The 27,414-nt window shown below is 36.2% G+C and overlaps 1 protein-coding gene across 1 annotated transcript; it reads left to right on the top strand.

The window, feature by feature from the left end:
* The first annotated feature begins 101 nt into the window (after positions 1-101).
* On the top strand, positions 102-27,375 carry LOC129003100 (interferon-related developmental regulator 2-like). The gene is made up of 9 exons (XM_054431335.1): positions 102-284; positions 5,720-5,830; positions 6,516-6,687; positions 7,216-7,417; positions 8,009-8,223; positions 12,692-12,935; positions 13,801-13,896; positions 26,554-26,676; positions 27,186-27,375. Exons 1-9 carry the CDS (start codon positions 254-256, stop codon positions 27,270-27,272), a joined length of 1,281 nt encoding a protein of 426 aa, XP_054287310.1. The 5' UTR covers positions 102-253; the 3' UTR covers positions 27,273-27,375.
* The last annotated feature ends 39 nt before the right edge of the window (positions 27,376-27,414 follow it).

The following is a 27,414-nucleotide window of genomic DNA, read 5'->3' as shown; positions in this document are numbered from 1 at the left end:
TCATGTGCTCTCCTAACTGTCTGCAGACAATGCTGACAGCTCTAAAATCGACTGGATGATAGCCCCCGCCAACGAACAGGGTGCATTTCGCATGCTTTGCTTTGGCTCTGAGTAGACCATGACATTTATGTACTTTTCACTAAATTTTCATTTACACTCCGGAGTTTTAAGTATACGAAACAGAATATCTATAGGCAATATTTTAACTTCTTGATTAAGTGAAATTTTAGATAAATTTTAACATAATTGGATCATGCCTAAAGGGAAACGTAAAGGAAAATCAGGTACGTTTTCTCTTCCTTGATTCTTTGGTAACAGTTGTGCAACGTTTACTGATATAACATTTGATATTGTGCAATATGTCATTTGTAATGAAATTTAATAAAGTGAATCAAACCAAAACAATTGATTTGTTCGATCAGTGCATTTCGAAATAACATTCAACAGTGTTTGTCCTTTCTCGACAAGGCTAGCCTCACTAACGTTCTGCTCACAAACGTCAATCTTCAAACGTGAAGAAAAGTGAATTGATAGTTTCACGATTAATTTAATATTTTTTCAATAGCTGACCCAGCAATACTTAATAATTCCATAACTTCCTGAAAAGGTTACCGTAGGTCTCTCATGAAATAAGTTTTTAAATGCTAATTGCATCGATAATCACAAACACTAATTAACTTAGGCCTAGGCAAAAGTTGAATGCTAACCTTTTACATGGTAGCTTATTGTTTGGGGATTGCTAAGCCAATATAAGTTAAGTAGGACTAGGTAGGTAGATATTACTTCACCTGTTGTGTAGGCCTAACTTAGTGGATTTTTTACTTCAAACGACACTAACGTTTTGGGGTAGGCCCTAATACAGTTCTGCAGAGAACCATATAAGGGTACAGTTTCTTAACTGGGCTATGCTAATATTGATTGAAACTATTGATTCGATTAGTAATCCTTCATGCAATTTTTTCACCATCAGCAAGTTTGGTTGGTTAGGTTAGGTTATAATAGTTTTATTATATAAGTAATAGATATATTTAAAAATATAGATTATTAATCAATATTTTCAATTCTATAATTCCAATCAATATTAGCATAGCCCAGTTAAGAAACTGTACCCCCATAGAAGTAAGCCACATTAATATTTAATTTGATTCAATATAAGGCCTAGGTCTATAAATTAACTTTTACTGATGTTTAAACATCAGATTGAGTTATGCCCTGTCAACATTTTTATTGATGTTTAGGTTTTTAAAAAGTTATTTAGTTAAAGTTTAGGTACCGGTACACATCTTACCGAACAATTACTAAGATAAAACAGCAATTAAGAATAGGCCTAAACAAATTAGAAACGAACAAAAACAAACTAAACTAAAATCCCACGGTCCAGGGAAGCCTATAATTTCTTAATTAAGGTAAACTGCCCAAATACCGTGACCTTCAGAAAGGTTCTCTTGATTTTGCGGTACTTTCCTGTTAAGGGGAACATTAATTATTATCGATGATTTCTTTTCAATATATCGATACCGAACAAAACACATTTTTTAAGCAAGTGAAAAAAAGAATTTAGTTATTGGGAAGTTTACAATATCTTGGTAACTTAACTAAACATTAACCAAACAAATCACGGACAAGACCAAACTATATTGGATGAATAATTTAAAAATATTTAACAAGATAATACATATGATACACTCCACTATAGAAAGTATTAAACATCCTAAATTGCATAGCCACCAGTGACTCATGTAGGATGGAATTGGGGTGTGAGCTCTGGTATGTTGGACATAGGCTATTTTATTTTCAATTTATCTTAAGTATTTGTTAGTATGTCACCAATGGAATGTGACTCATATTGAGGGAATTGGGGTGTAGCATTCCAGCCCCGTCACCATTATGCCCCCAGCACAGCAAGAATGGCCCTGCCAGTGCATCTTGGGAATAGGTCCGTTTCTGGTTTAAGGGAGAAAACTTCTCACTTGGCATTCTGAAACAAAACAATAGGCTAAAATATAAATTTCTTAGTAAAACGTAAAATCAACAGAGTAAAAACTATAAACTCGAGAGGATCACAGTATTGGGAAAAAAACGATCGTTCTCTGCTTATTAATTTCCGTGGATGTGACTTTCCAACATTTAAATGCATTAAAATTCATAAAATGCCCATAAAACTATAGTAGTCTACACCACTTTATTAAGAGAAAAATAAGTTTAGTTAAAAAATATTACTGAACTTACAATTAAACTAAAAGTGTTTTAATTCACGTTTGCAGCTTACATTACATGTCTGTTAAATAGGCCTAGCCTAAGAATTGAGGTTGATTTATTTTGGTTGTACATATTTACTGGACAAACAAAACAGACTTTAGTAGTGAAATGTATTTAATATTCTTATTTTATAAAATATTATTATTTTCCTCTGCATTAAAAAAATATAATGTGAACTCTAAACACCGTGATCCTGTCACGGTATTTAGAAAATAGTAATCTTACGTGGCTAATCTCAGTGATGTAGTTTTTTACAGTATAATTTCAATAACCGGCTTAAAATAGGTTTATAACAAAACATTAATTCAAAATATACGTCTTTTGTCTACCTATGTAATATAAAAATATACTAAACTAAAGCTTATTCCACACCCCAAAGTTCGTAGTTTGAATCACTAAGAACCTTAAGAAAAACAGCTGTTTCAAGAAATGTCAACATTCAAACTGTTAAATGAGCCAGACGACATGGCATCAGCAGACAAAGACATTTAAAATAAGCTCCAAAAGTTGAATTTACTTCTTGTTTGAAGTTTAAACGTCTATGACCAGCAATATTGTTATTGCGAGAAAAAACAAGAATCACGGAGTTTGGTGTAGTCACGGTATTTGGGTTGTTTACCTTAGGCCTACCTTTAGGAAATGGAGAAAACGATCTTGACCTTAGCAATTAAAACTACACGCCTGTAGAGGAATTCTCAAGGGTGGATCTTTATAGTGTCTTCCCTTTTTAACTAGTCATAAGAGTTTAGAATACAACTAAGGTTAAATAATCAAACAACTTTATTAATTTAATTTTTTTATTGTTTTTATTTATATCATTTTAAATTGTAGAATTAAATTTGATGCGGTATTGAACCAAATCATAATCCGATAAGTTAATATATCGCAGGTTCTCTGTGGAACTGTACCCATGTTTTGAAATAAAGAATAGTGTGGAGGTTCATCTTATAAGGGTAAGCAGTGAAGAACTTAAAAGTTGTTGTTCATGTTCCGGAACTGAACCTTCTTGATTACTGAATTGTAATATCCATAAATTTATACACTTACAACAATCCATTTAGAGTATGCAAGCATTTTTTATCAACCATTAGTTGTATTTCCAGATGCCTTTGACAATTGGTAACGTTTGCATTCCAAATGCCTTACTTAGTTTTATAACATAACTGATTGTATTTTGTAATTTTTAAAATAAAGGACATAAGTATGGATTTTTAACTAAATCAACATTGGGTAGACATACTAGTCAATGACAGTTTTAAGACTTGTTATGAGTTTGAAAATTTGTCCTTAAAAACCAAAGGTCCTATAAAGATGTAAGTTGTCTAGTACTTATTTTAGTTACTTATCTAGAATGGAATTTTGATTAATAATAACATAAAGTCAAAATGTTTTATAGTGACAAAAGTAAGTACTGTAGCCCAAGTTATGTTTTATTATTACATAAAACAAAAACGTCACGTTGATCAGGGAATAACACTATTTTTTAGTTATTGACACTGAAAAATCTAGTGAATGACATTTTCTTAAATTAACGTGGAATGAGAAAATAACAATAAAAACACTTAAATCAACTAAGCCTAGTTAGTTTCGACAGTAAGGGTCCTAAGCACTAACGGATCATCGTCACTGTCGGAAACACATTGATGGCATAAAAAATCCAGTTCTTCATCGTCTTCCTCAATTCCGTATTTATCTTGATGTTTTCGATCACTATGTACACTTGACAGGAACCACATTCAATATCCATTTTTAAAAATAAGTTCTGCTGAATAATGCCTGTGGAAAGCACACCCAATCCTCACCGTCGATCAGTATCTTTTTAACTACCCTACGTTTACTGCCTGAATCAATCTTCATTCTTCTTCTTTTCTTCTCGTTTCTTTTTTCTCTCGGCTTTAGCTTCCTCTTTCTTTATTCTGCTCATTATTTCTCTCATATTTCTGCCATTCCCGCTGCTAACTTCTCCTGTCCTCTCCTAAAGCCTGTCTAAGCTTCTTGTTCAACCTGCTTGATTATAATACCAGATACTTGAAGTCTTCATCTTTGACCAGCGTTGCTGGATTGATTGCGTCAATGGTTTGTTGGCTAGACGAGGTCGCTTAAGTTGTCCTCGAAGAACTCTTTCAGTGAGTAATATGCTCTACCATGCTTCATGTAGCCCTTATCGTACATTTTATTTAATTTATCTTTACACTTAAAACTTTTCCCTACAAAAATGAGTTTCATTGTCTGATTCAACAAGAAAAATGCTGTAACTTAGTTAAAACTATAAGCTAATACACAATAAAAATATAATTGTTATTAGGTACATTGAACCTTTGCCGAGCTCCTTAATTGTTTACAACTGGCCTTTACTTACACATTTTTTCACAGCACTTTTGCGATCTTTTGAAGTTAATAGCAAATGAATTTTGTATCCATTGATCCTATTAAATTATATATTGGCTATTGATACAAGTAGTGAAAGTTTTTTTAAATGTTAATTGTTAAAAAAAAAAACATTGGCCTAACATACATTAATGAATCAACTTTGTATCGTAAAAGACTTATAGCAAACAATAACAAAATAATATTACCGGTATATATCATGACCATTACTACATTGACGTTCACTATGTAATAAACCTTTAGGTATATTTAAAAAATCCAAAGGCACTATTTTCGTTCGACGGTAAATTTCATATTAACATTTTGTTACTCAAATTATTATATTGTTTGTTGATACTGAACAATTTTTATTTAAAAACTTCTTCATCAGCATTGTATGTGGTTGAAATTGACGGAAAGTAACTCAAAGATATGTCTAATAACACATATAAACTTGCACTTATATATGTTTTGTGTTATTAGACCTATCTTTTATTTACTTTGCAATATTTTTATTTATCGTAGTTGTCAACTGATGTTTCAATCATTCGATATCAATATATCGGATTAAAAAATAAAATATTGATGTACCTATTGAAAAAAATCATTGATAATAAGTAATAACGAATCTTCCCTTTTACAGGAATGTACCCTTTTATCATATGAATTACCACCTTAGGCTATCAAATCATTCATAATTTTTAATTTTAAGTAAAACCAACCCAGCAGTTAATGAAAATGTATTGCCTAAAAATGATTTAGGTTTTGTGAAACCTAAATCTTTGTGAAACCTAAAACCAGACACAATTGTTACAATATCAACCTTATTCATGATAATGCATCCCACTTATTACACTAAGCCAGTTGGCGGGCAAGTCACCTGTCTCTTGGAATACACCAGAGGTTAGCCTCCTGCCTGCTCTACTGGCCTCTTGTAAACGTGGCTTTAAGATAAACATTTCTTTTAAATATTCATTCTTAATAACCTATTTCTATGTAACTCTGCATACACCGTTAATTAGTGCATGCTTGCCATGTGTACTGAAAGGATTGGGACTAAAATGTTGTAACCAAGTTATTTCACTGTTTTTAGGAGGTGTTTCAGCTAGTAGAAAAGCTGACATCGGCACTAGCGATGAAGATTCAATCAATGACAATGCCAGTGTTATCAGTATGGCCTCTGAAACTACAGTTATGGAAGAAGGTATATAGCATGTTCACTGCTTAAATAGCCTTTTACCTGTCACAATAATACTGATAAGCTTACCGCTCTAAAAAATAATGCAACATTCAATATGCCAACATTCTACATACAGTAGGCCTATGTTGTTTTTAAAATATTGTATCCATCATTTCTTAAAGGGTAGGTACATTTTTATGTAGGTAATATACAATTTTAAATTTTGTCTGTAGGCCTACATTACGTGGAATCATGAAGTTTTTGGTTATTTTTTCGTTTTTTAGCTTATTGGTGAGAATGGCTTTAACCTACAATATTATGGTACAATACCTCGTCAAGTAATCCTATTGTTAATTGAGGTTAACAACCTACATGTTTCGCCGTAAATACGGCATCGTCAGGGTTACAAAAACGAAGACATCGATGTCACACGCACACAATAAATACACGAATACAAACATTTAATTACGGAAAGTAAACATTTAATTGACATTGATAGGCCTATCACACGCACACGACACGGACGGTCCCGATGCAGGTAGTAGACTACAAGACATCAAAATGAAAAAGTAATTTGGTTCCAGACTAATAATAGACGGTAATAGCTACTTCCCTATAGGGAAAGTAAAAAATAAGTCATTGCTACCAAGATTTTTAGGAAGAGAAAGAAGTTTGGTAACTTATACTAGTTGTACCTAATGTCACACAGGTGTGGCTGGAGACGAAGTAGACGAACAGTCGCAAGACGAGGTGTTTGAGGAAAAGATGTGTGAAGCCATTGATGGCATAACACAGAAGTCGGCTCAGGGCCGTACTAACAGTCTAGATTCAGTTAGTCAGGCTCTGACTAAAAAGTACATACCGGATTTCATCATTGACAGGTAAGGATTACCTATAGACTAAATTACTTTTTGAATTTGGCGTATGATATTCTTTCCAGGACCTAATTCTTGTTACCAAAAAAACCAATTGGTATCACTTAAATCAAATTATACCGCTGACTCCCATACTGGTTACTTTTATTATAAATTTTTAGCTTAAACTGGCGATTCTAACAATCTACTCTCTGAAGAAGTCCCATGCTAGGTATCGATATTAGTGTTATTTTTGTCACACTTTGTGAATCTATTTGCCCCAGCACAATAATTTTCTCAGGTAACCTAGCTGAACTCAATTCCTTTTCATCAACATCCTTCAATGATTAAAAAAGATTCCATTTGACTTAAATTTCAGGAAATCAGGGTTAAGTTATTATCCCTGTAATAAAGTCTAGTCTACATCAATCCACTTATTATGTACGGGATATGAAATTCACACAACAATCTTCAGATTATACAAACAGGATAAGAAGTCAATTTCCAAAGATAATATCTTCCAAACTTGAATATTTTACCATACAATTATTGTAGGAGACTGACCATATGTGATGGTATTGAACGGTGCCTAAAGAAGGGACGAGGGGCTGAGCAGGCGAGCGCCGCACAGTTGGCAGCATTGTTGTGTATACAGCTGGGAGTCAGTGACCTCACTGATCAGGTGTGCCACGACCTCAAGCCCTTACTCACATTCACCATCACAGACAATTCTGGCAGTCCTTCTGCGAGGGCTAAGGTTGGTAGTACTGGAACTTTCTAATGGTTGTAGCTGTATTTTAAGAGCCTGTTATTAATAATATGTAGTACCAATTTGTTTGTCTATTGATTAAAATTATTTTGATTCCACCTTGCTCTTAGAAGAAATAAAATATTAAATTTTGCTTTTAAAAATATACTAGGTGAAACCCGTTGAAATCAACAGTTACAGCTGATGTTTCAAGCAAAATCATTCAACTATCAATCGATGATAAATAACTTCATTTTCAAACAATTTGGGTTGTTCGTGATTCAGCAGAGTGCTTTAGGTACTTCTGAATTTAATAATCAATAATTCAAATGGAGGCTGGTATTTCACTGAAGGTGAAGATATAAACATATAGGATAACGTAATTAGATTTCAGTATGTAGTGGGGAGGGGGGGGGGAAATAAAAATAATTATGGAAATTGATTTGTTTAGGTCCATGACAATTCCGATTAAAATCCTAATTATTGAATGACATTTAGTTGCTGTAGACAATAAAAACTTTCAGTAGGTCACTTAATTCCGTACATTGTACCTATACATCATGTCAATGTTGTATAGAATTGATATGCTTCTGATTTCAGTGCTGCTGGACCCTGGCCATGCTGGCGTTCCTTGACTCCACAGATCCTCTGGCAGATACTCACCGTACGTTGCTCTCAGTGTTCAGTGGCTCGTACTGCAAGGGAGATGGCACTCCTGCCACTGTGACCCCCGACTTGGCTAACCTCCATGCTGCAGCCTTGTCAGCCTGGAGTCTACTGCTCACCATCATTGACATCCACGCTTTCAACGATCCGTGAGTGAATCATTTATTTGTGGATTTTTATTATCAAGTCTCACAACTTGTCCTGTAAATATGTCAGAAAACAAGGGGGTTGCTGTGCAAAAGGTGGGGTAGTTTTGATTTTTGGATATGTTGAAAGTATTGGGCCCATAACATAAAATCTTAAGTTTTTCTCCTCGAGGTACCATGGCGCGTCACAAGAAAACTTATAAAAAAAAAAAATTAACATTGATTTTTCACTCTATCTCTGAAATGGTTGGTTTTACTGAAAATCTATAAGTATAAAAGAGGATGTTTGAATATATATCTAATATATAAAATTCTCGTGTCACAGTGTTCGTCTGAAAACTCCTCCGGAACGACTTCACCGATCGTTATGAAATTTGGTGTGTAAATTCTGTAGGTATGCGAATCGGACGTAAACCATTTCCCGTTTCGAAATTCTTAAAAGGGCTCCGCCCCAGTGGCTCTGGAGTTTCCCATGTTAACCTTATGAGAAATGGAATTAATGAATCTTAACAGCTGTTTCAATTAAACAAGTTGGTTCTGTTCTATGATGTTCAATAGTATTAAAGTTACAAGGATTACCAACAGGGTGCAGCACTATTATTTCTTTTACATTTATGACAACAGCTAATTTGCAACCAAAAGGTGAGTGAGCGTAGCGAACAAACTTCAACCTGGAGGCGAGTTAGCGTAGCGAACGAGCTAACCTGAAGGCAAGTGAGCGCAGCGAACGAGCTCCAACCTAAAGGTGAGTGAGCGTAGCGAACGAGCTCCAACCCAAAGGTGAGTGAGCGTAGCGAACGAACTTCAACCTGGAGGCGAGTTAGCGTAGCGAACGAGCTAACCTGAAGGCAAGTGAGCGCAGCGAACGAGCTCCAACCTAAAGGTGAGTGAGCGTAGCGAACGAACTTCAACCAGGACGTGATTGAGCGATGCGAACGAGATCATCTTGAAAATTAAACGTAACGGTACTTTCTTTCCATCGGTCTGTCTTAGGGGAAACCTATAACTTAGGCGATACGAAGTTCGCCGGGTCAGCTAGTATATATATATATTTGTTTGGCAGTGATAAAATCAGACACCGCTGAACCGATTGCCACGAAACTTGGTACATACGTGTAGAATTTCATGGAATAGGTTTATACACCATCAATTTCGTGATCCGTCCAATCGGCTCCGCCCTAGTGGCTCTGGAGTTTCCCATGTTAACCTTATAAGAAATGGAATTAATGAATCTTAACAGCTGTTTCAATTAAACAAGTTGGTTCTGTTCTATGATGTTAAATAGCATTACAGTTACAAGGATTACCAACATGGTGCAGCACTATTATTTCTTTTACATTTATGACAACAGCTAATTTGCAACCAAAAGGTGAGTGAGCGTAGCGAACGAACTTCAATCTGGAGGCGAGTTAGCGTAGCGAACGAGCTAAGCTGAAGGCAAGTGAGCGTAGCAAACGAGCTAACCTGAAGGCAAGTGAGCTCAGCGAACGAGCTCCAACCTAAAGGTGAGTGAGCGTAGCGAACGAGCTCCAACCTAAAGGTGAGTGAGCGTAGCGAACGAACTTCAACCAGGACGTGATTGAGCCATGCGAACGAGATCATCTTGAAAATTAAAAAGTTAAACGGGGCAAAGCCCGCGGGTTACAGCTAGTATTATATAATTAAATTAAAGGAGGATTAATTTGTGACAGTTTAAGCCCAACACCAGTATGTAGCGTAAACAATGGCCGAAATACAGACCTTCAAAATAAATTAACTGAATCAATTTAGTCCAAGCAACTAAAAATACCCCCGCCGCAGCAAACCTGCCGACTAAGCAATTTCCACTTGTCTGAATTGATTTTCAATTAAATCTATTTAAATAACATTAGGTTTAATGAGTACCTAGGTTTGCTGCTACAAGGAAACTATTAAAGTGTATTTTATACTAAAATATTAATAGCTTAGTATAAAATAAATAAATTTGCCAAGTTTGATCAAAATACATCCATAAACAAGCAACCTACGCCATTTTACAATATTCTCGATAAGAATAACAAGGGAATTTTAAATTTTACAATTTTTTAAATTTTCTCCATTATTAATAACCGTACAAAAACACTTTGCTATACTAAATTATTTGTTTTTTAAGCTCTTTAAAAAGGCCTAGAGAGAAATAGGGAAATTTTGTGTTTTGAGAGTCAAAAATGAGAAAACCCAATTTTTACCCCATAAAACCCCTGTCCCATGGTCCAATTATGCTGGTTCGCGAACTCATTCAAGTTTATCCCGCCTTACACCTTTAACCAAATTTCATAAAAATCTGACAAAAATTACTCAATTCACAGACGTGTGTGTATATATACAGGGTGTTTTTAAAAGAATGCCAGGATTTCAAACGGTCGTTGCTCGGGAACTATTTAAGATAATTAAACGATTTGATTTGAATGTCAAATTGAAGGGAAAAGAATAAAGTTTTTTCTCATTCTTTCATACAATTCGATTGATTAAAATTCAAATTTTAATCAATCTTATATGAGCGTAAAACTGGCAAATGTCCGTACGCGTAGGGCGATCGGCAGGTTTATCTGATGTCTTAACTGAATCATTTTCGGCACAAAGACTCTATATTTTATAGATAACATCATAAAGTGACCAATTTAGGTTCGTTAAACTGAAGACTTCGTCGGGCAATCGATTTTTTCGGGCTTCTTATGCAGAATTGTTGATTTCTTCGACTATGTCATCGCTTTTTTTTAGCCGGCCAGGTGAATGTCTTTTCAAAACATTTCGGTGCCACGAAACTCATTAAACCAACTTTAAGTTTCTTTATCATCAAGTAGATTTAAATTTAGTTTAATTTAGCAATGGGTATAAACTCTGCGCCTTCTGTTGCGCCGTAAATGTCGTACTGGCCACTGGCGTCAGGCGTATGAGTCACAATAGCGGCCTATCACCCCGCACCTGTTTTACGCATACCAAGGTCAAAGTTTCCTCCCTTGCTACACGGGAAACAAAACTTAGTTATTTTAGCTTCAATTTGACGTATAAAACGTTTAGTTACCTTGAATAGTATCCAAGCAACTACCATTTAAAATCTCGGCATTCTTTTAAAAACACCCTGTATTTACATATAATATAAATTTGAACGAATGGTGATTTTGGCCTCTGGGGACATAAAAATAAAAAAGTAAATCGGTCCCGGGCATAGGCCTTACCGTGCCACTTACGGTAATAGCTACTTCCCTATAGGGAAATTTGCTAAAAAAAACAGAAACATAGATCGTTTAAAAAATGCAAGAAAACGTGTTATGGTTTCTTTTGTAGTGTTGGGTGTGAAGTGTTACATACTAAAGTTGGCCAAAATCGGTCAACGGGAAACCCCCTAAAAACAGGATTAAAAATGGCGATATGTTTTGGGTGGTTAGTACTTCATTTCGATAGGGAATGTGTTTTTGGCCGCCATCTAGGATCCGCCATATTTGTTATAAATATTTTTTTTTTTATAAAAATGTCTTATTAGCAAGCGCTCTTTAGTACAAACTGTTTTACAGGATGACTCTTGTCAATTTACTAACGCTAACTTAAAACTAAAATGACCAAAACAATAGTTATTTGTGTAACTAGTGGGCAAAGTGGCACTTTGCTGCACACGAGAGCAATCGGCGAGTGCGGAATGATCTCGAGTGCAGCAAAGGCCTTTTGCACTGTGTTACACATTATATTTTTCCTACAGTCACTATGAAATAAAGCATATAAATAATTTGTCTTTCAAACACTATACAACACGTTTTTAGGTTCAGCTGGCAACACAAATAGGTGCCGTAGAGAAAGTAGTACCCGGTCCGTATCACTCCGCTATTTTTCCTCGGCAAGAAATGTGCTCCGCGTTTTGAGAATATAGTTCCATGTGTTTTTGTAATTTGAATTGGTTTCAGCGCCTAAAAAAATGCTTTAAAGGTATTTTCTTCTTTATTAAGATCGTAAGAATGTTTAAAAAACGTTTAAAAGAAAAGTCCAGAAAGTTCAGAAATACCAAACCTTTAAACACGAAATGACAGGTTAAATCATAGTTATAATAGTCAATCAGCTGCTCATAGTATTATTATCTTTAAGTGTTGCCAACCTATTTCCAAGCGTACACGGATTACGTGCATAATAGAACCACCCGGTTTTGTGTTGTTTCGTTGGAATCCTGATGTGCGGCAAAGTATAAACCGTACGACAAACTATAAACCGTACGGCAAAGTATAAATATGCAGCAATTAGCAGCTTTCTGTACTATAAACAGTACAAGGAAGCCAACTTTGTCTGGTGACTGTAGGAAAAATACAGATCAACCACCTTTGATAGCTATCTACAACTGTCAGAGAACACTTGAGGAGAGAGGAGAAACACTCTGTCCCTGTGGAGGAGAGAGGAGAGGGTAGAATTTCCTTTATTAATTAGTTGCTGTGATATATTGATTTACATTGACACTACTGTTGTTCAGTAACCTGGGCCAGATTGTGGGTCTCTTGGACTCCCCACATCTGGAGGTGAGGATGGCTGCTGGTGAAGTGATAGCACTCATGTTGGAGCGAGGCAGACAGTATGACGACGACTACGAGTGGGAGGCCAGCGAACAGCTGATTGACAAACTGCGTCAGCTGGCCACCGACTCGCACAAGTACCGTGCCAAGAAGGACCGCAAGACTCAGCGAAGCAGCTTTCGTGACATACTAAAATATGTTGAGGTACTGCCATTGGGGCTGGTGTGTTTAATTTAACATGCTTACAAATTCAAGCTGTTCACTGTTTTGTGAAATGTCCTGCAAAAATGTGATAACTTCAAGCATTATCTATTTTGTCAAGACATTGCTGTGATATTTTGTAAGCGCCTCAATTTTTGTACAGTTTTTGAAAGAGGTATAATGTTATGTTATGTGTACACAGTATATGGTCGGATTAAACTTTTGACTTACTATTGATTGAGTTTCTATTTTCTCTAGTATTACGTACTATAATAGTTGATAAGGACCTGAAAATGATGTAGTAGTTGTCCTTTAACTTTTGCACATAATTTGGTATATTAGCAAGGAAACTGTATCTTACGTCAGAACTCAGAACTCGTATCTGAATGGCTCAGTTTAACTGATATTCTTTTTCATTCCAAAACTGGCCTTGAACATGGAAAGGAAATTATCACAAAGTGGAGTATTTAGGAGTCAAAGATTCTATATTATTCATTACAACCCTGAATAAAAAAAAAAATAAATAAAAATCTTCAACATAGATCTCTTTTCATCTTCTTAGTTGTAGGTCTTAATCTTGTATTCATGACATAGTTTCTGGAAATACAATATGTTTTACACAAAATTACCAAACTCGCTTCGAACTTAAATCATTACCCATCATCATCTCACAGTTATTATTCATTTGTCATAATCCATTGTAGTTTCGGTAATTATGGTGACGTTTAAAAAGTTCAATTCCACTTTTGTGTGTATTCAATTATTTGATCATGCCTAAAATATTTCGTCAGAATTTTTTTGACCATACTAATTTTTTTAAGTTTGCTTTGAAGGAAAGTAAACATTTATTAACATTATTGTTTTACAGGATGACATGCCGCCCAACATCCAAGTGAGGTTTGGCCAGGAGACACTGGCCCTGGATTCATGGTGCAAAAAGAAACAATATGATGCATTTTGTCAGGTATTGCTATTCTTTTTATGTAACATTTTGCAAAAGACCTATCAGCCACCTCGTTCCCTTCTATCCCTGAGTGTCGAGGAAACCAACAGTGTTACCGTGTTGGGGCTGTCCAGGTCGCATACTGCAGCGAGGCAGTCCCAAACCACCTTGGAATTGAACTCGCAGTAGTCAAGCGCTTTGAGCGAAGCCTGGCTGTCTGTAAAATTGGGTGTCAAAACCAAATCTCAAAACCATCAAAACTTCAGAAAAGTTTTGGTTTCGAGATTCGATAGGTGAGTTTCGAGATTCAACAGTTTCGAAATAGGAAGTTTTAGCACTTATATTTTTGAAAATGATGACTTTTTTTGTGTCATTATTATTGTTTGTAACATTGTTTACACACAAGCTGGTAACAATGAAGCAAACACATCTCCATTGACACTAATGAAACAAGTAAATTGTATACTGAGAGGATTGTGTCAAGAAAGAAACGCAGTTAAGATACAGTCTAACCTTGATATAACGAACCTCGATATAACGAATTCCTTGATATACCGAATTTTTTTTAATCCCCTAGAACTCTCCATAAGACACAATGTATATTTTACCTCTACATAACGAACAAACCATAACAACGACCTTGATTTAACGAATTTTTCGTGATTTCGGCTAAAATAAGACACCTCAATATAACGAATTTGTCATTGTCAGAACCTCTACATTGCGAATTTAACCTCTGCATAGCGAATTGTCTACGTCTTTCCCTCGATATAACAAATCCCACACCCAATTATTGTTTTGGGAAAATCTGTTTCTTTATCAAATGAAATGGAAAGGTCACGTCATCGCTTGCGCTAACATTCGTCTGCTCCGTTTTACATCTTTGTCTCCTGTCGCTGCGCGCGCTATGTTGCAACTGAGAACTGAACTGATTTCATTTACTGAGGACTGATGACGACGTAATGTTTAGTTAGCTGTGATTGGGCGATATGGGATAACTATTGTGAATTGTACAATTTTTGGATAAAGAGAAAACTAAGAAAGAATAGCAACATCGTTATCTTAACATTCCATTTACGACTGTTTTGATTATCCTTAAGTTGGTTATGATTATACACTTTTATAATGACTTATGTAATAATTTATTGTTTTCAATACGAGTTGTTTCAACTATAGTTCGGCCGCTTAGAAAACGACCTGCGCGCTAATGGTAAACCAATGCTGGAGGAGGTCGCTTTCTAAGCGGCCGACCTATAGCAACACCAATGCTATAGTTACTGATTATTATTGACATTCCTCTGTTGTGATAAATCAGTACTGTACTGTAAGTAGCCTACCGGCCTATCGCGAGCAGTAGCTTACAAAACTTTCTACTGTTTTGTTTTGTTCTTTACATGGTTTATGACTACGCAATACAGTGTTTGGCTAGGTTTTAGGAGGGTTAGAACAAGCTGTGATTTTAAACTTACAGTTTTTAACCTGTACCAAGGTCAATGCCATTGTCATGATTGCGCAATTTTCAAGATCCCTCCCCTTTATTATGCCATGCCGGATAATTTCGGTTCTACTGTACAATGTAAACACTGTACTGTAAAGTATTGTAGCCTATGCTACTTTAATTGTATTTTAATGAGGTCAAATCCCGACCTATATATTGACCGACGCTGGTTCTGAACCTCGACTTAGCGAAATTCCTGCAAACCTAACCTCTATATAACGAACCTCGTTTTAACAAAATCCTTGATATAACGAATATTCAGTTCGGTCCCTTCAGATTCGTTATACTGAGGTTGGACTGTAATAGGATTGTGTCAAGAAAGAAACACAGTTAAGATAATAGGATTGTGTCAAGAAAGAAACACAGTTAAGATAATAGGATTGTGTCAAGAAAGAAACACAGTTAAGATAATAGGATTGTGTCAAGAAAGAAACACAGTTAAGATAATAGGATTGTGTCACGAAAGAAACACAGTTAAGATAATAGGCTTTTCCGCATCTAAACTTAGGCCTAGGTATTATTTTACTGCGATATTTTTTACTTCATTTATATTTATGATATAGGCTATATGATGTTTAGTGTACAATTCAAATCTAAATAATCTATATATTAATAGGCAAGTATGTTTCTTTAAAACTTTTTTCCTCAGCTCGTGTACATCGCAGGGAAAATCTACGCATATTGTTTGAAAGATATTTTCCTGTAAATGTGCGGAATCCCTTTATAAAGTGAAAAAGATCAAAGATAAGCACAAAAATTAATTTAATGTTAAAAAAAAATTAACATGGGCCTTATGGGTTGCAATGCTGGTGATAAAATAACAATGAAATCTTTAAAAAAAGTGGGGTGAAAATAAAGAAGTCTGTACATTACGTTGTATATTTGGTTGAGTTTTCGACTACCGGACAGTCCTCTAGTATAATTAAATTTGTAACAAGGGGGTGATATTTACAGTTCTATTAAAAGTATTTTTAATTTCCCCACCTACAAGGTGCCTAGTCGAAGAATTATTCAAGTATCCTCCTTGGTTTCACTAAATAAATATTATTTAGCCTATTTAAATGCTGTAATTTAGGCAGCCTCAAAATAACAATAATTTGGGATCCTACTGAATATCGTTGATAGACTGGAATAGTTGAAAATACAATTAATTTTAACAAAATAGGATTAGGATTTAACCCTCTAGCTGGAATGCGCCCAATATCGAGCGACTTACGCCGTGGCCAAAATGGCAGCGCCCGAGCCGATTTTTGCACAAAAATGAAACTAATTTCACTTAAAATAGTATTTATTGAGCGGAGCGAGCGAAGCTCTTATACGTCGACTTTTATGCATTTCGTAATACGCAAACTCCTCCTAGACGGCTGAATCAATCGTTTTCAAATTTTGGATGGTGATAAAGACCATATCGGTGAGTGCCAACATCTATATGGCGTTAAAAATAACTCTCAGGAATCCGCCCCACTGGGTCTCAAAGTTTCAATGAAATCCTTATGGAAGCAGTATTTGACACATAAACAAAGACATATGATCAGCTGTTGAATTTTGAATGCAGTAGATAAAGAAATAGCTGATAGCATTATTCCACAGATATTAGAACAGAAACGGTATGAATCATAAATATAATCAAATGACGACACTAGCTTAAGGTCCGTGACGTAGGAAGTGCTAAAGGAAGTACTAAAGGTAAGCAGTCTGGAGTGTGGAAACTGTTTATGACGATTAGATTTAGGTATCTGCATTCCAAAAACTATAAGGGAAGGGAGGAAAACGGGTCCGCGACGTAGGAAGTGATGAAGGAAGTAGTCAAGGCGAGCTGTCCGGAGTGTGGGATCTGCTTATGACCATTATATTAAGGTATTTGCAATCCTATGATGCTATGGGAAGGGAGGAAAACAAGTCCGTGCCGTAGGAAGTGGTGAAGGAAGTAGTAAAGACGAGCAGTCTGGAGTGTGGGAACTGTTTATAACGATTAGATTAAGGTATCTGCAATCATAAAATGCTATGGGAAGGGAGGATAACGGGTCCGCGACGTAGGAAGTGATGAAGGAAGTAGTCAAGGCGAGCTGTCTGGAGTGTGGGAACTGTTTATGACGATTAGATTAAGGTATCTGCAATCATAAAATGCTATGGGAAGGGAGGTAAACAGGTCCGTGACGTAGGAAGTGGTGAAGGAAGTAGTAAATGCGAGCAGTCCGGAGTGTGAGAACTGTTTATGACCATTAGATTAAGGTATTTGCAATCCTATGATGCTATGGGAAGGGAGGGATACATGTCCTCGACGTAGGAAGTGATGAAGGAAGTAGTCAAGGCGAGCTGTCCGGAGTGTGGGAACTGTTTATGACAATTAGATCAAGGTATCTGCAATCCTTAAATGCTATGGGAAGGGAGGTAAACAGGTCCGTGACGTAGGAAGTGGTGAAGGAAGTAGTAAAGGCGAGCTGTCCGGAGTGTGGGAACTGTTTATGACGATTAGATCAAGGTATCTGCAATCCTTAAATGCTATGGGAAGGGAGGTAAACAGGTCCGTGACGTAGGAAGTGGTGAATTAAGTAGTAAAGGCGAGCAGTCTGGAATGTGGGAACTGTTCATGACGATTAGATTAAGGTATCAACAAACATAAAATGCTATGGGAAGGGAGGAAAACGGGTCCGCGACGTAGGAAGTGATGAAGGAAGTAGTCCAGGCGAGCTGTCCAGAGTGTTGGAACTGTTTATGACGATTAGATTAATGTATCTGCAATCATAAAATGCTATGGGAAGGGAGGTAAACAGGTCCGTGACGTTGGAAGTGGTGAAGGAAGTAGTAAATGCGAGCAGTCCGGAGTGTAGGAACTGTTTATGACGATTAAATTAAGGTATCTGCAATCATAAAATGCTATGGGAAGGGAGGAAAACGGGTCCGCGACGTAGGAAGTGATGAAGGAAGTAGTCAAGGCGAGCTGTCCGGAGTGTGGGAACTGTTTATGACGATTACATCAAGGTATCTGCTATCCTAATATGCTATGGGAAGGGAGGTAAACAGGTCCGTGACGTAGGAAGTGGTAAAGGAAGTAGTAAATGCGAGCAGTCTGGAGTGTGGGAACTTTTTATGACGATTAGATTATGGGATCTGCAATCCTAAAATGTTATGGGAAGGGAAAAAAAGGTCCGAGACGTATGAAGTGGTGAAGGAAGTAGTCAAGGTGAGCTGTCCGGAGAGTGGGATCTGTTTATGACGATTAGATTAAGGTATCTACATTCTTAAAATTCTATGGGAAGAGAGGGAAACATGTCCGCGACGTAAGAAGAGGTGAAGGAAGTAGTAAGGTGAGCAGTGTGGAGTGTGGGAACTGGAAACCGTTTGTAGCGGTTAGATTAATGTATCTGCAATGCTGAAATGCTATGAGAAGGGATGGAAGCATCCCCACGACATAGAAAATGGTGAAAGAAGTAGTAAAGGCTAGCAGTGTGGAGTGTGGGAAATGTTTGTGGCAATTAGATTAATGTATCTAAAATACTAAATTGCTATGGAAAGTGATGAAAACAGGTCCACGATGTAGGAAATGGCTTAGAAAGTAGTAAAGTATGAGCATAGTGTGAAAACCGTCTATGGCAGTTAGATTGATGTATCTTTAATCCAAAAATGCTATGAGAAGGGAAGGAAACAAGTCTATGACGTAGGAAATGGTGAAGGAAGTAGTAAAGGCTTGCAGTGCAGAGTGTGGGAACTGTTTTGGCAATTACATTAATGTATCTGCAATCCTAAAATGCTATGGGAAGAGAGGGAAATAGGTCCACGACGTAGGGGGTGGTGAAGGAAGTAGTAAAGGTGAGCGTGTTGAGTGTGGGAATGGATTAATGTATCTGCAATGCTAAAACACTATGGGAAGAGACTGTAGACTGTAGGTTAAAATAATTACGAAGCACGAATCGATACATATTTCGATACATGCAATCGTTTATAATAGTAATTTACAACTGAGTTTACAACAGCTGATTTTTACTCCATAGAGGATAAAAACTATTTTTACTTCCTAAAGAGTAAAAATGCTATTTTAGGCCCGCAACGCATGCATTAAAAACGACTGGTATTACTGCAGTAACAATATAATATAAACCCTTGATGACTCCGCTCAATTTTGTGAATGCCTCTACGAACGCCACCTAGTTTTATTCGGTTCAGAAATGAATAATCTGTCAACTGTTGTGCATTTTGACTATTTGGACGCCTTTGGGAAAACTTAAAACTCTATGAAAAACCCGCATCATCTGACGACATTGTCATGATGACGCAGTTGCTTATTACGGGCTCCTGTTGTTGCTTATTTCGCGTTGTGTTTGGTTAGTTTCAGTGTTTTGGCGTTACAAGTTTGATTTTTTATTGAAATTTAATATAGCCTACCTTGAAATAATATAACTTGAAATGTAATATATTATTGGTATGTAATATTATAACTTGAGTACAGTAGACCCCCTCTTAACCGACCTCGTATTAACCGATAATCGGATTATCCGCCTTCGATCGTAAAATAATACAGTTTGTTTTAACCGACCTTGCTTTGATAGCAGTTCGGCTTAACCGCCGCTTTCTAGGAATCTCAGCATTTCCGCTCCCACGCTGGGCGATGAGAACTGAACCATACGCTTATCTCCACAGGATATGACCAAGAATAAGTTATTTTGTATTGTTCATAAAAAATATAGCTTAGCCTATTGTCAGTTTGTCATCATCATTCATAGCGTGAGCACATCTGATCTGATTTGTTATCTGCGCGGCAAATTTATAACATCGTAAAGTGCGTTACGATTTTGAGAACTGATTATCTTATTGCTGGAGTAAACAAACAACGCAACTTGTAGGGAGGGCAGGGAAGGGGGGTTAACAACTCCAAGGTCAAGAAAGTTTTTGTGCCTCGAGCATGCAGTGAGAGGCTATAAATAAACATCCTGTCTTGTAACAAAATGGTTGCTTGTATCTTTAATTTTGACAAAAGGTTCTGTACTGTATTACGATGGATTTTGAAAGCACCAATTAATACATTATAGAACAGTACTAAAGTTATTAAAATAGGAATTTTTATTGACTCTTGCCTAGTAGGCCTATTATAATATATTCCACTGAAAGTAGGCCTATTTGACTTAACCGTGTTTTGTGTTTATTTGTGACTTTTCTGTCATACGAAAAAGGAGATAAGAGAAGTTAACTTTATAAATAATGCAAGTATGACTTCAAAATAATATTATATAATTCCAAATGAATTAGCACTTCGTTATGTTATGATTTTAGGGATTGCCCGTTTTAACCGACCTTTTGAGTTATCCGACCTAGGTCCGGTCCCATTAGGGTCGGTTAAGAGGGGGTCTACTGTATTTTATAAATTATTTCTTGTATGAAGTTAGACCTGAATGTTTCGCTTCAAGTATTCAAGTAGGTTGTACAACGAATATGTATATGGTTATGGTTATGGTAATAAAAACCGTTATATATAACTTTTTTAGGAACAAGGTACATATATTATATATCATTCTTTTCCTTATGAAATTGTGAACAGTTTGTATATTTTGAAAAATTATTTTGATTTCATTGATTTGTGTTATAATACGGAATGAGTGATGGGTCGGTACTGCCGGTTCTAGACAAAAGAACCGGAACCAAGAACTGATGGTGAAAAGTCGGTACCGATAATTCCGAAAAATAACCGATATTGTCGCAATCACGATGATGACCTTTCCATGGTCGCGGGAGATGATTTTGCCGCGATCGTGGATGTTGATGATGACGATACCACAAACCGGGACACGACGATGACGTCAATATGGCCACAACAGATGTTCATGATTTTGCCGCAATCGTGGACGACGACGAAGACGTTTCCGTGACCGCTGGAGTTCATGATTTTGTCTACACGGCTGCGGGAGATGTTCATGATTTTGCCGCGATCACGGGAGATGATGATGGCGTCTACACGACCGTGAGTGATGTTCATGATGTTGCCGTAATTGTGGAAGATATTGATGATGTCTACACGGCCGCGGAAGATGTTCATGATCTTGCTACGACCGTTAAAAACAGTGATGATGTTTCAGTAATTTAATTGAGAAATATATTTCGGATTTTGCAGTGATCTCAGAATGCGACGATTATCACGAATATTGCTTTGAGTTGGCTGGATTGAAACTATCAGGCTGGCACACCGCTATATATAGTACCTTAAATATGGTAGTTATTTGATGTGATAAGAAGGGTTTACACTTGGAAATTGGCTAGTTCGAATGTTTCATTGCTGCATACATTATTTTACTTGAAAAACACCCTAATAGCCTACCTCACAAATACTTAATAGAAAGACATAAAGACGTGCTGTAATCCCTTAAGTTTTGTACCAACCTAATACTAATGCAAAACACTGTAAAATTGAAATACTGTGTGGATATTTTGTTTTAAAAATAAAAATTAAGTAGCCTTTAAAAAATTAAAATAAGGTACCGATGGTTCGGAACCGAGAACCGATTTTGGCTAAGAACCGGTACCGGTACCAACTTTGGAAAAGTGTTACTGACCTATCTCTATACGGAATATATATGCATATAAATTTAAAATATTTCCGCTTAGTAAATATACAAAAAATATTTGTAAATTTAAATTTTATATCTAAAACTTATATAATATTATTTCTTGTTTTTTGCTGAAAAAAATTATGTGTAATATGATGTATTTACAAACTTATTTACTGTATAAAAATGTGTTATAAAAAACTAGCTGTTACCCACGGGCTTCCCATTTGACTTCATAAGTATTCATAAAACTGTTGATTGGGTTAAGCTGAAATAAGCAAAACAGAATACAGTAATACAAACAAATAAATAATCACACCTGATTTTAATAAGGTAATGCATTGAAAGAATACCAAACAAATAAAGTACAGCTGAGGTATTCTTAACATTAGGTATATGGAAAGTTCCCTTTAGAAAGGAATTACGACCTTAAAGGGCAATTTATGAAATAATGTTTTGCGCAAGGTTTCTTGTCATGTCGAATATTTTAATTTTAAGTATATGGTTTATGGGGTCCGACTTTTAGTTTTCTCAAAAGTTCATGGGTACTTTGGGATTTATATATGGATGTTGCGCGACCCATAAAAAAACCCTTGCCATCACAGCATAAAAAGACCACACTACAGAGTTTGCCCCATTTCATTCATGTATGCGGTTGATAGGTGTATGGCTTAGTTTTCTCAAAAGTTTAAATACTTTAAATCCGTCCTAGATTTCTATTGATGGATTTCAAGTTAAATTTTAACCTTAAATTGTTCAATATCAACTATTTGTATTCAGTAGCGGCTAGCCCATAAGGACTCTCGGACGCCGCCCTCCCAACAATACAGAAATCAGTATTTTTTTTATTTATGTAATAAAAAAATAATATGTCGTAATTAAAATTAAATTACAATTACTTACGACTACTTAATCAATATGATAATAATATGAAATGAAATAGTTTTAAATTTTGAATCCAGTAATGACTGTTTTGCGATAGTCGCTTTCATAATGTGGATTGCGGACGGCGGCAACCTCCGTCCCAAACTCAATGCATGTAGTCTTATGGTAGAAACACCTAACAGCGCTGAGGGTGCCGTGACGTCATTCCAATGCTTTACAATAGGGACTCTGGGGCAGAGTCCAAAGCTGCGCGCGCATCCATAAATCAGGGCAGCCACCCTAAACTGGATAATTCTGCATCACACACGATTAGGATAGGAAGAACCATGTTGGCAGCGCTGGAGCCATCATCCACACTGTCACTACCATAAACATTAACTAACCTCACTTCTTTCCATGTCCATGACCACAGTTCAGTTATAGTTTAGTGCCAAACGACCTGTTGTTTTGTGATCAATAGTGTTTAGTGATAGTGATGGAGGCGTAAGGAAGGCAGCGGTAGTTTGTTGAAGATTGAAAGAGCTAAGTAGAAATTATTAATAGTTATACTTAATTGATTGAGTTAGTTAGTTGGTATCTTTGAGTCAATAAGTTACGTCTGTAGTTTTAGTATAGGCTAACCTAATCAACCCGAAAACTAAGTAGACTAGCCATAGGTAAAGTGACTCGGACAATTTTAGTTATAGTTACTTATTATTAGTCTTAATAAGTTATTACGGGTAAATTTGCCGTGGGTTGAAGGCCTAAATCTAAATAATAATGGACGGCGGCATTTCGTTGTCGTCGACGGCTAACGTCACTAACGAAGTTAGCCTGATTATCAATGAAGGGATCAAAAATATTGACCACAGAATTTCTTTGAAAAAATTAGGACCTCCTAGACCTTTCATGAACATAAACCAAATTCAAAACAGTTCAAAGAATAAGAATAGCTTCACACGGAAATTTTCGCCACATATGTACAATCATGCAGATTGGCTATGTGGTTGTTCAATTAAAAATTCATTTTTCTGCTACACTTGTTTGGTCATGGGGGTTCAAGATAGAGCATGGACTGTAGACGGCATTTCAGACCTTAAACATCTACTGGAAAAAGTAAAAAAACACAAAACAAGTGAAAAACACATAAATGCGTCAATAGAATATGCTGTTTTAGGTAAAGTTGATATTAGATGCCAATTGGACAATGCATATAGGTTAAGAATACAAAAACAAAATGAAGATGTTTCGAAAAATCGATACATTCTAAGTAAGCTAATTGATGCAATTAAATTTTGTGGAGCGTTTGAATTAGCATTACGAGGACATGATGAACGCGAAAATTCAAAAAATCCTGGCATATTTCGTGGTTTGGTTAACCTTATGGCGGAGCTGGATGTAACATTGCAACAGCACATAAATCAAACAAATAACCGAGTGTTTTTGGGTCTGTCTAAAACCATACAGAACGAGTTATTGGACTCAATATATTACGTTTGTCTGCAAATGATTCGTGACGAATTGACACAAACCGACTATGTTGCTATTGAAGCCGACGAAACAACAGACTGTGCCACTTTATCCCAACTAGTATTTGTTATTAGGTACGAGCTGAATGGCACGATTCACGAGCGATTTATCACTTTTATTAGACCAAAAGGCCATGATGCAGAATCAGTTAGCGAAACAATTTTTGAAGTATTAGAGCAATTAAACCTCGACAAAACTCCTGATAAAGTCATTGCCCAGAGCTACGATGGGGCTTCCGTAATGAGTGGCCAACACACGGGAGTACAAGCGCGTGTAAAATCTAAATATAAGAATGCAAATTTTGTCCACTGTTACGCACATCAATTAAACTTAATCATTGAACGCAGTGCTACACAAAATAAGCAGGTTAAGATATTCTTCAGTAATATCGAGGGGTTTTCATCATTCTTTTCCCAGTCAACAAAGAGAACTGCAGTTCTCGATGAGATAGTAAAACGTCGTATTCCAAAAAGCTCAGGTACTCGGTGGAATTTTAAATCCAGAATTGTAAGCACAATTTTTAATTATCAAAGAGAGTTGGAGGAATGTTTAAGTTACATACTCGACGATGACACCAATGACTATGCCACAATAAATAAAGCTGTTGGCCTAAGAAGTATTCTAAAAGACGAAGACTTTATTTTCTGGCTGGACTTTTTCAATCAAATACTGCCCCACAGTGACATTCTGTACAACCAACTGCAGCAAACAACAATTGATTGCGTCAAGGCGTTTAAGTTTGTCGGCGATTTCAAAACTGTGGTAGATCGCGTAAGAAACTCGACCATGTTAGATCAACCGAGAGATAGTGAACCCGAATCGAGCAAAAAGCGGAGAAGACACGACGATCAAAAACGCGTCGTCGCAAAGGAAGTGTGTGACATAATTACGTCGGGAATTGATGACCGTTTTACGTTTGTGAATCATTTGTCCGCGGCAAAACTGTTTCAGCCAAGTTTGTTTGGGGAGTTTAAAACCAAGTTTCCCGAAAAAGAGTTACACGCTGCTGCGGAACTATTTAGCCTAAATAAAACTGAATTGAAACAGGAGTTAAATGTTATTTACAATAGGGATGATTTTTCAACGGCCACAGGGTCATTAAGACTTCTCAACTTTGTCTATGACAACAACCTCAAAGATGTGCTTCCAGAGTCAATCAAACTTTTAAAAATCATAAGCACAATACCTATGACTACTTCGGAAAGTGAACGTTGTTTCTCTACTTTGAAACGAATTAAAACGTTTACCAGGAGTACCATGAAACAAGACAGACTAAGTGCGCTTGCTATGTGTTCTATCGAAAAAAAGCTGTTGTCAACTTTAAACTTCAACGAAAAAGTAATAGATCACTTCGCCGGGCAGAAAGAAAGGAGGATGGATTTCACATTCAAACAGTACAATTAAAGTTAGGCCTTATCCTCATGGTATGGTTTTCTACTCATATTGCCGTGGATGTTTTAATATAAAATACAATTAGTCAAGCCTTACCCTCATGGTTTGGTTTTCTATTCGTTATTGCCGTGGGTGTTTAAATTATACAATTCAATCAATGTCAGGCCTTACCGTTTGGTTATCTACTCATTATTGCCGTGGATATTTTACTATTAAATTATCAATTGTTAGTTATATTTTCAATACAGTGTAGTCCCGTTTTACAAGGCCGTAGGCAGGGAGGGGGGTTAGAGGGTCAAACCCCTCCCCCAAAATTCTGAAATTGAGCAGTACAAATTAAAACTAGGTTTAAAAAGTTGAATTATGAAATAGAAACCACAATAGAGGATTAATTGTTATGTTTTGCAATATCTATTCATATTTAATATAGGCCTAGTTATATTAGGATAATAAATCTGATCTATTAAATAAATTGGTAAAAACTATTTAAAAAATATACTTTACTTTACTCTACTTATGTCTATTTGCTCATGCATGACAAAAAACAGGTGAAATGGGAGTTTTTGGACTATTATTGGACACAGTTTTAGGCGTTAAAATTGCTTCAGAAAGTCACCAAACGGCTTTAAAAATTTAAAAAATTTTCCGGGGGAGGACCCCCGGACCCCCCTCTTCTGTTGGAGGGGTGCTCCACACCCCCCAAACCCCCCGGAGCCCCCCCCTAGACTAGGTCCTAGAGCCGCCACTGTTTGTATTGCAAAATCACATGGTAACTAATACTATGCTACATAATCAACAATGAGGGTTGCTTGTATATAATTTGCTAAAGACAATTTTATAATCATAATCTTTGTTCAGGTTCTTGGCTCAGGGATGAATCTCCATCTGTCAGAAAATGATTTGCTGCGCGAAGTGTTTGAGCTGGGGGAAAAGTTGGTCCACTTGAACCTCGCTGCCCACAAACAGTCCAAGATTGAGAGGGTAATTTCATCCAGTAGTATTTGTTTGATTGACTGCATTTATTCAAAGTATACTCTGTGAAAACTGTTTTAGTAATATTGATTGCTCGAGAATTTATATTTTGTAATATTTATTGCTCATTTTCAGTGAGTTACTTATAGTAGAATACTCCTCTTTGTACCATTGAAAATTAAGGAATGTGATAAATTAAATGGATACAAATATACGTACACAACACTGGTAGGAATAAATGCTGTTTTTGTGACAGAGTTTATGTAGATTGTTTTGTAGCCAGAGATAATATAATGTACCATAATCATATACTCTACAATTGGTCTCCGACAATGTTAATAGCCTGTGTTCTGAAATTGTCTTGCCTGAAATTCTGATCAGATTCCAGATTCTAGAACATTGTGAAAACTTGAGATATTTTAACTTTTTAAGGTGGAAAGGAAATGCCTATAAAACACCGAAATCAACATTCTTGCTAAATTAACTCCATAAAACTAACTCACGTTTTATTTTTTCAGCATTTGATGAACCAAGCCAACTTCAAGGCACGATGTATAACAAGGGGCAAGAATCGAGACAAGCGTTCTGCGGTCTTTGCCAGCTAGTTATTAATTGATGGGGTCAACTATGAAATATTTATTCTGTTTTAATTTTTTGATGTATTTTGTTCTATACAAAGTGTACAGTGAAAGTAAAAGTGAAAAAGAACTCGTTAGAGTATTATTTTCTACCTTTATTTGGCTTATG

The sequence above is a fragment of the Macrosteles quadrilineatus genome, unplaced genomic scaffold (genome assembly GCF_028750875.1).
Source record: "Macrosteles quadrilineatus isolate MER2022 unplaced genomic scaffold, UCM_ALF_1.0 Scaffold_9__3_contigs__length_116548681, whole genome shotgun sequence".
Classification (NCBI taxonomy): Eukaryota; Metazoa; Arthropoda; class Insecta; order Hemiptera; family Cicadellidae; genus Macrosteles; species Macrosteles quadrilineatus.
The sequence above is the reverse complement of the archived record's forward strand: the minus strand, read 5'-3'. Positions and strand labels throughout refer to the sequence as shown.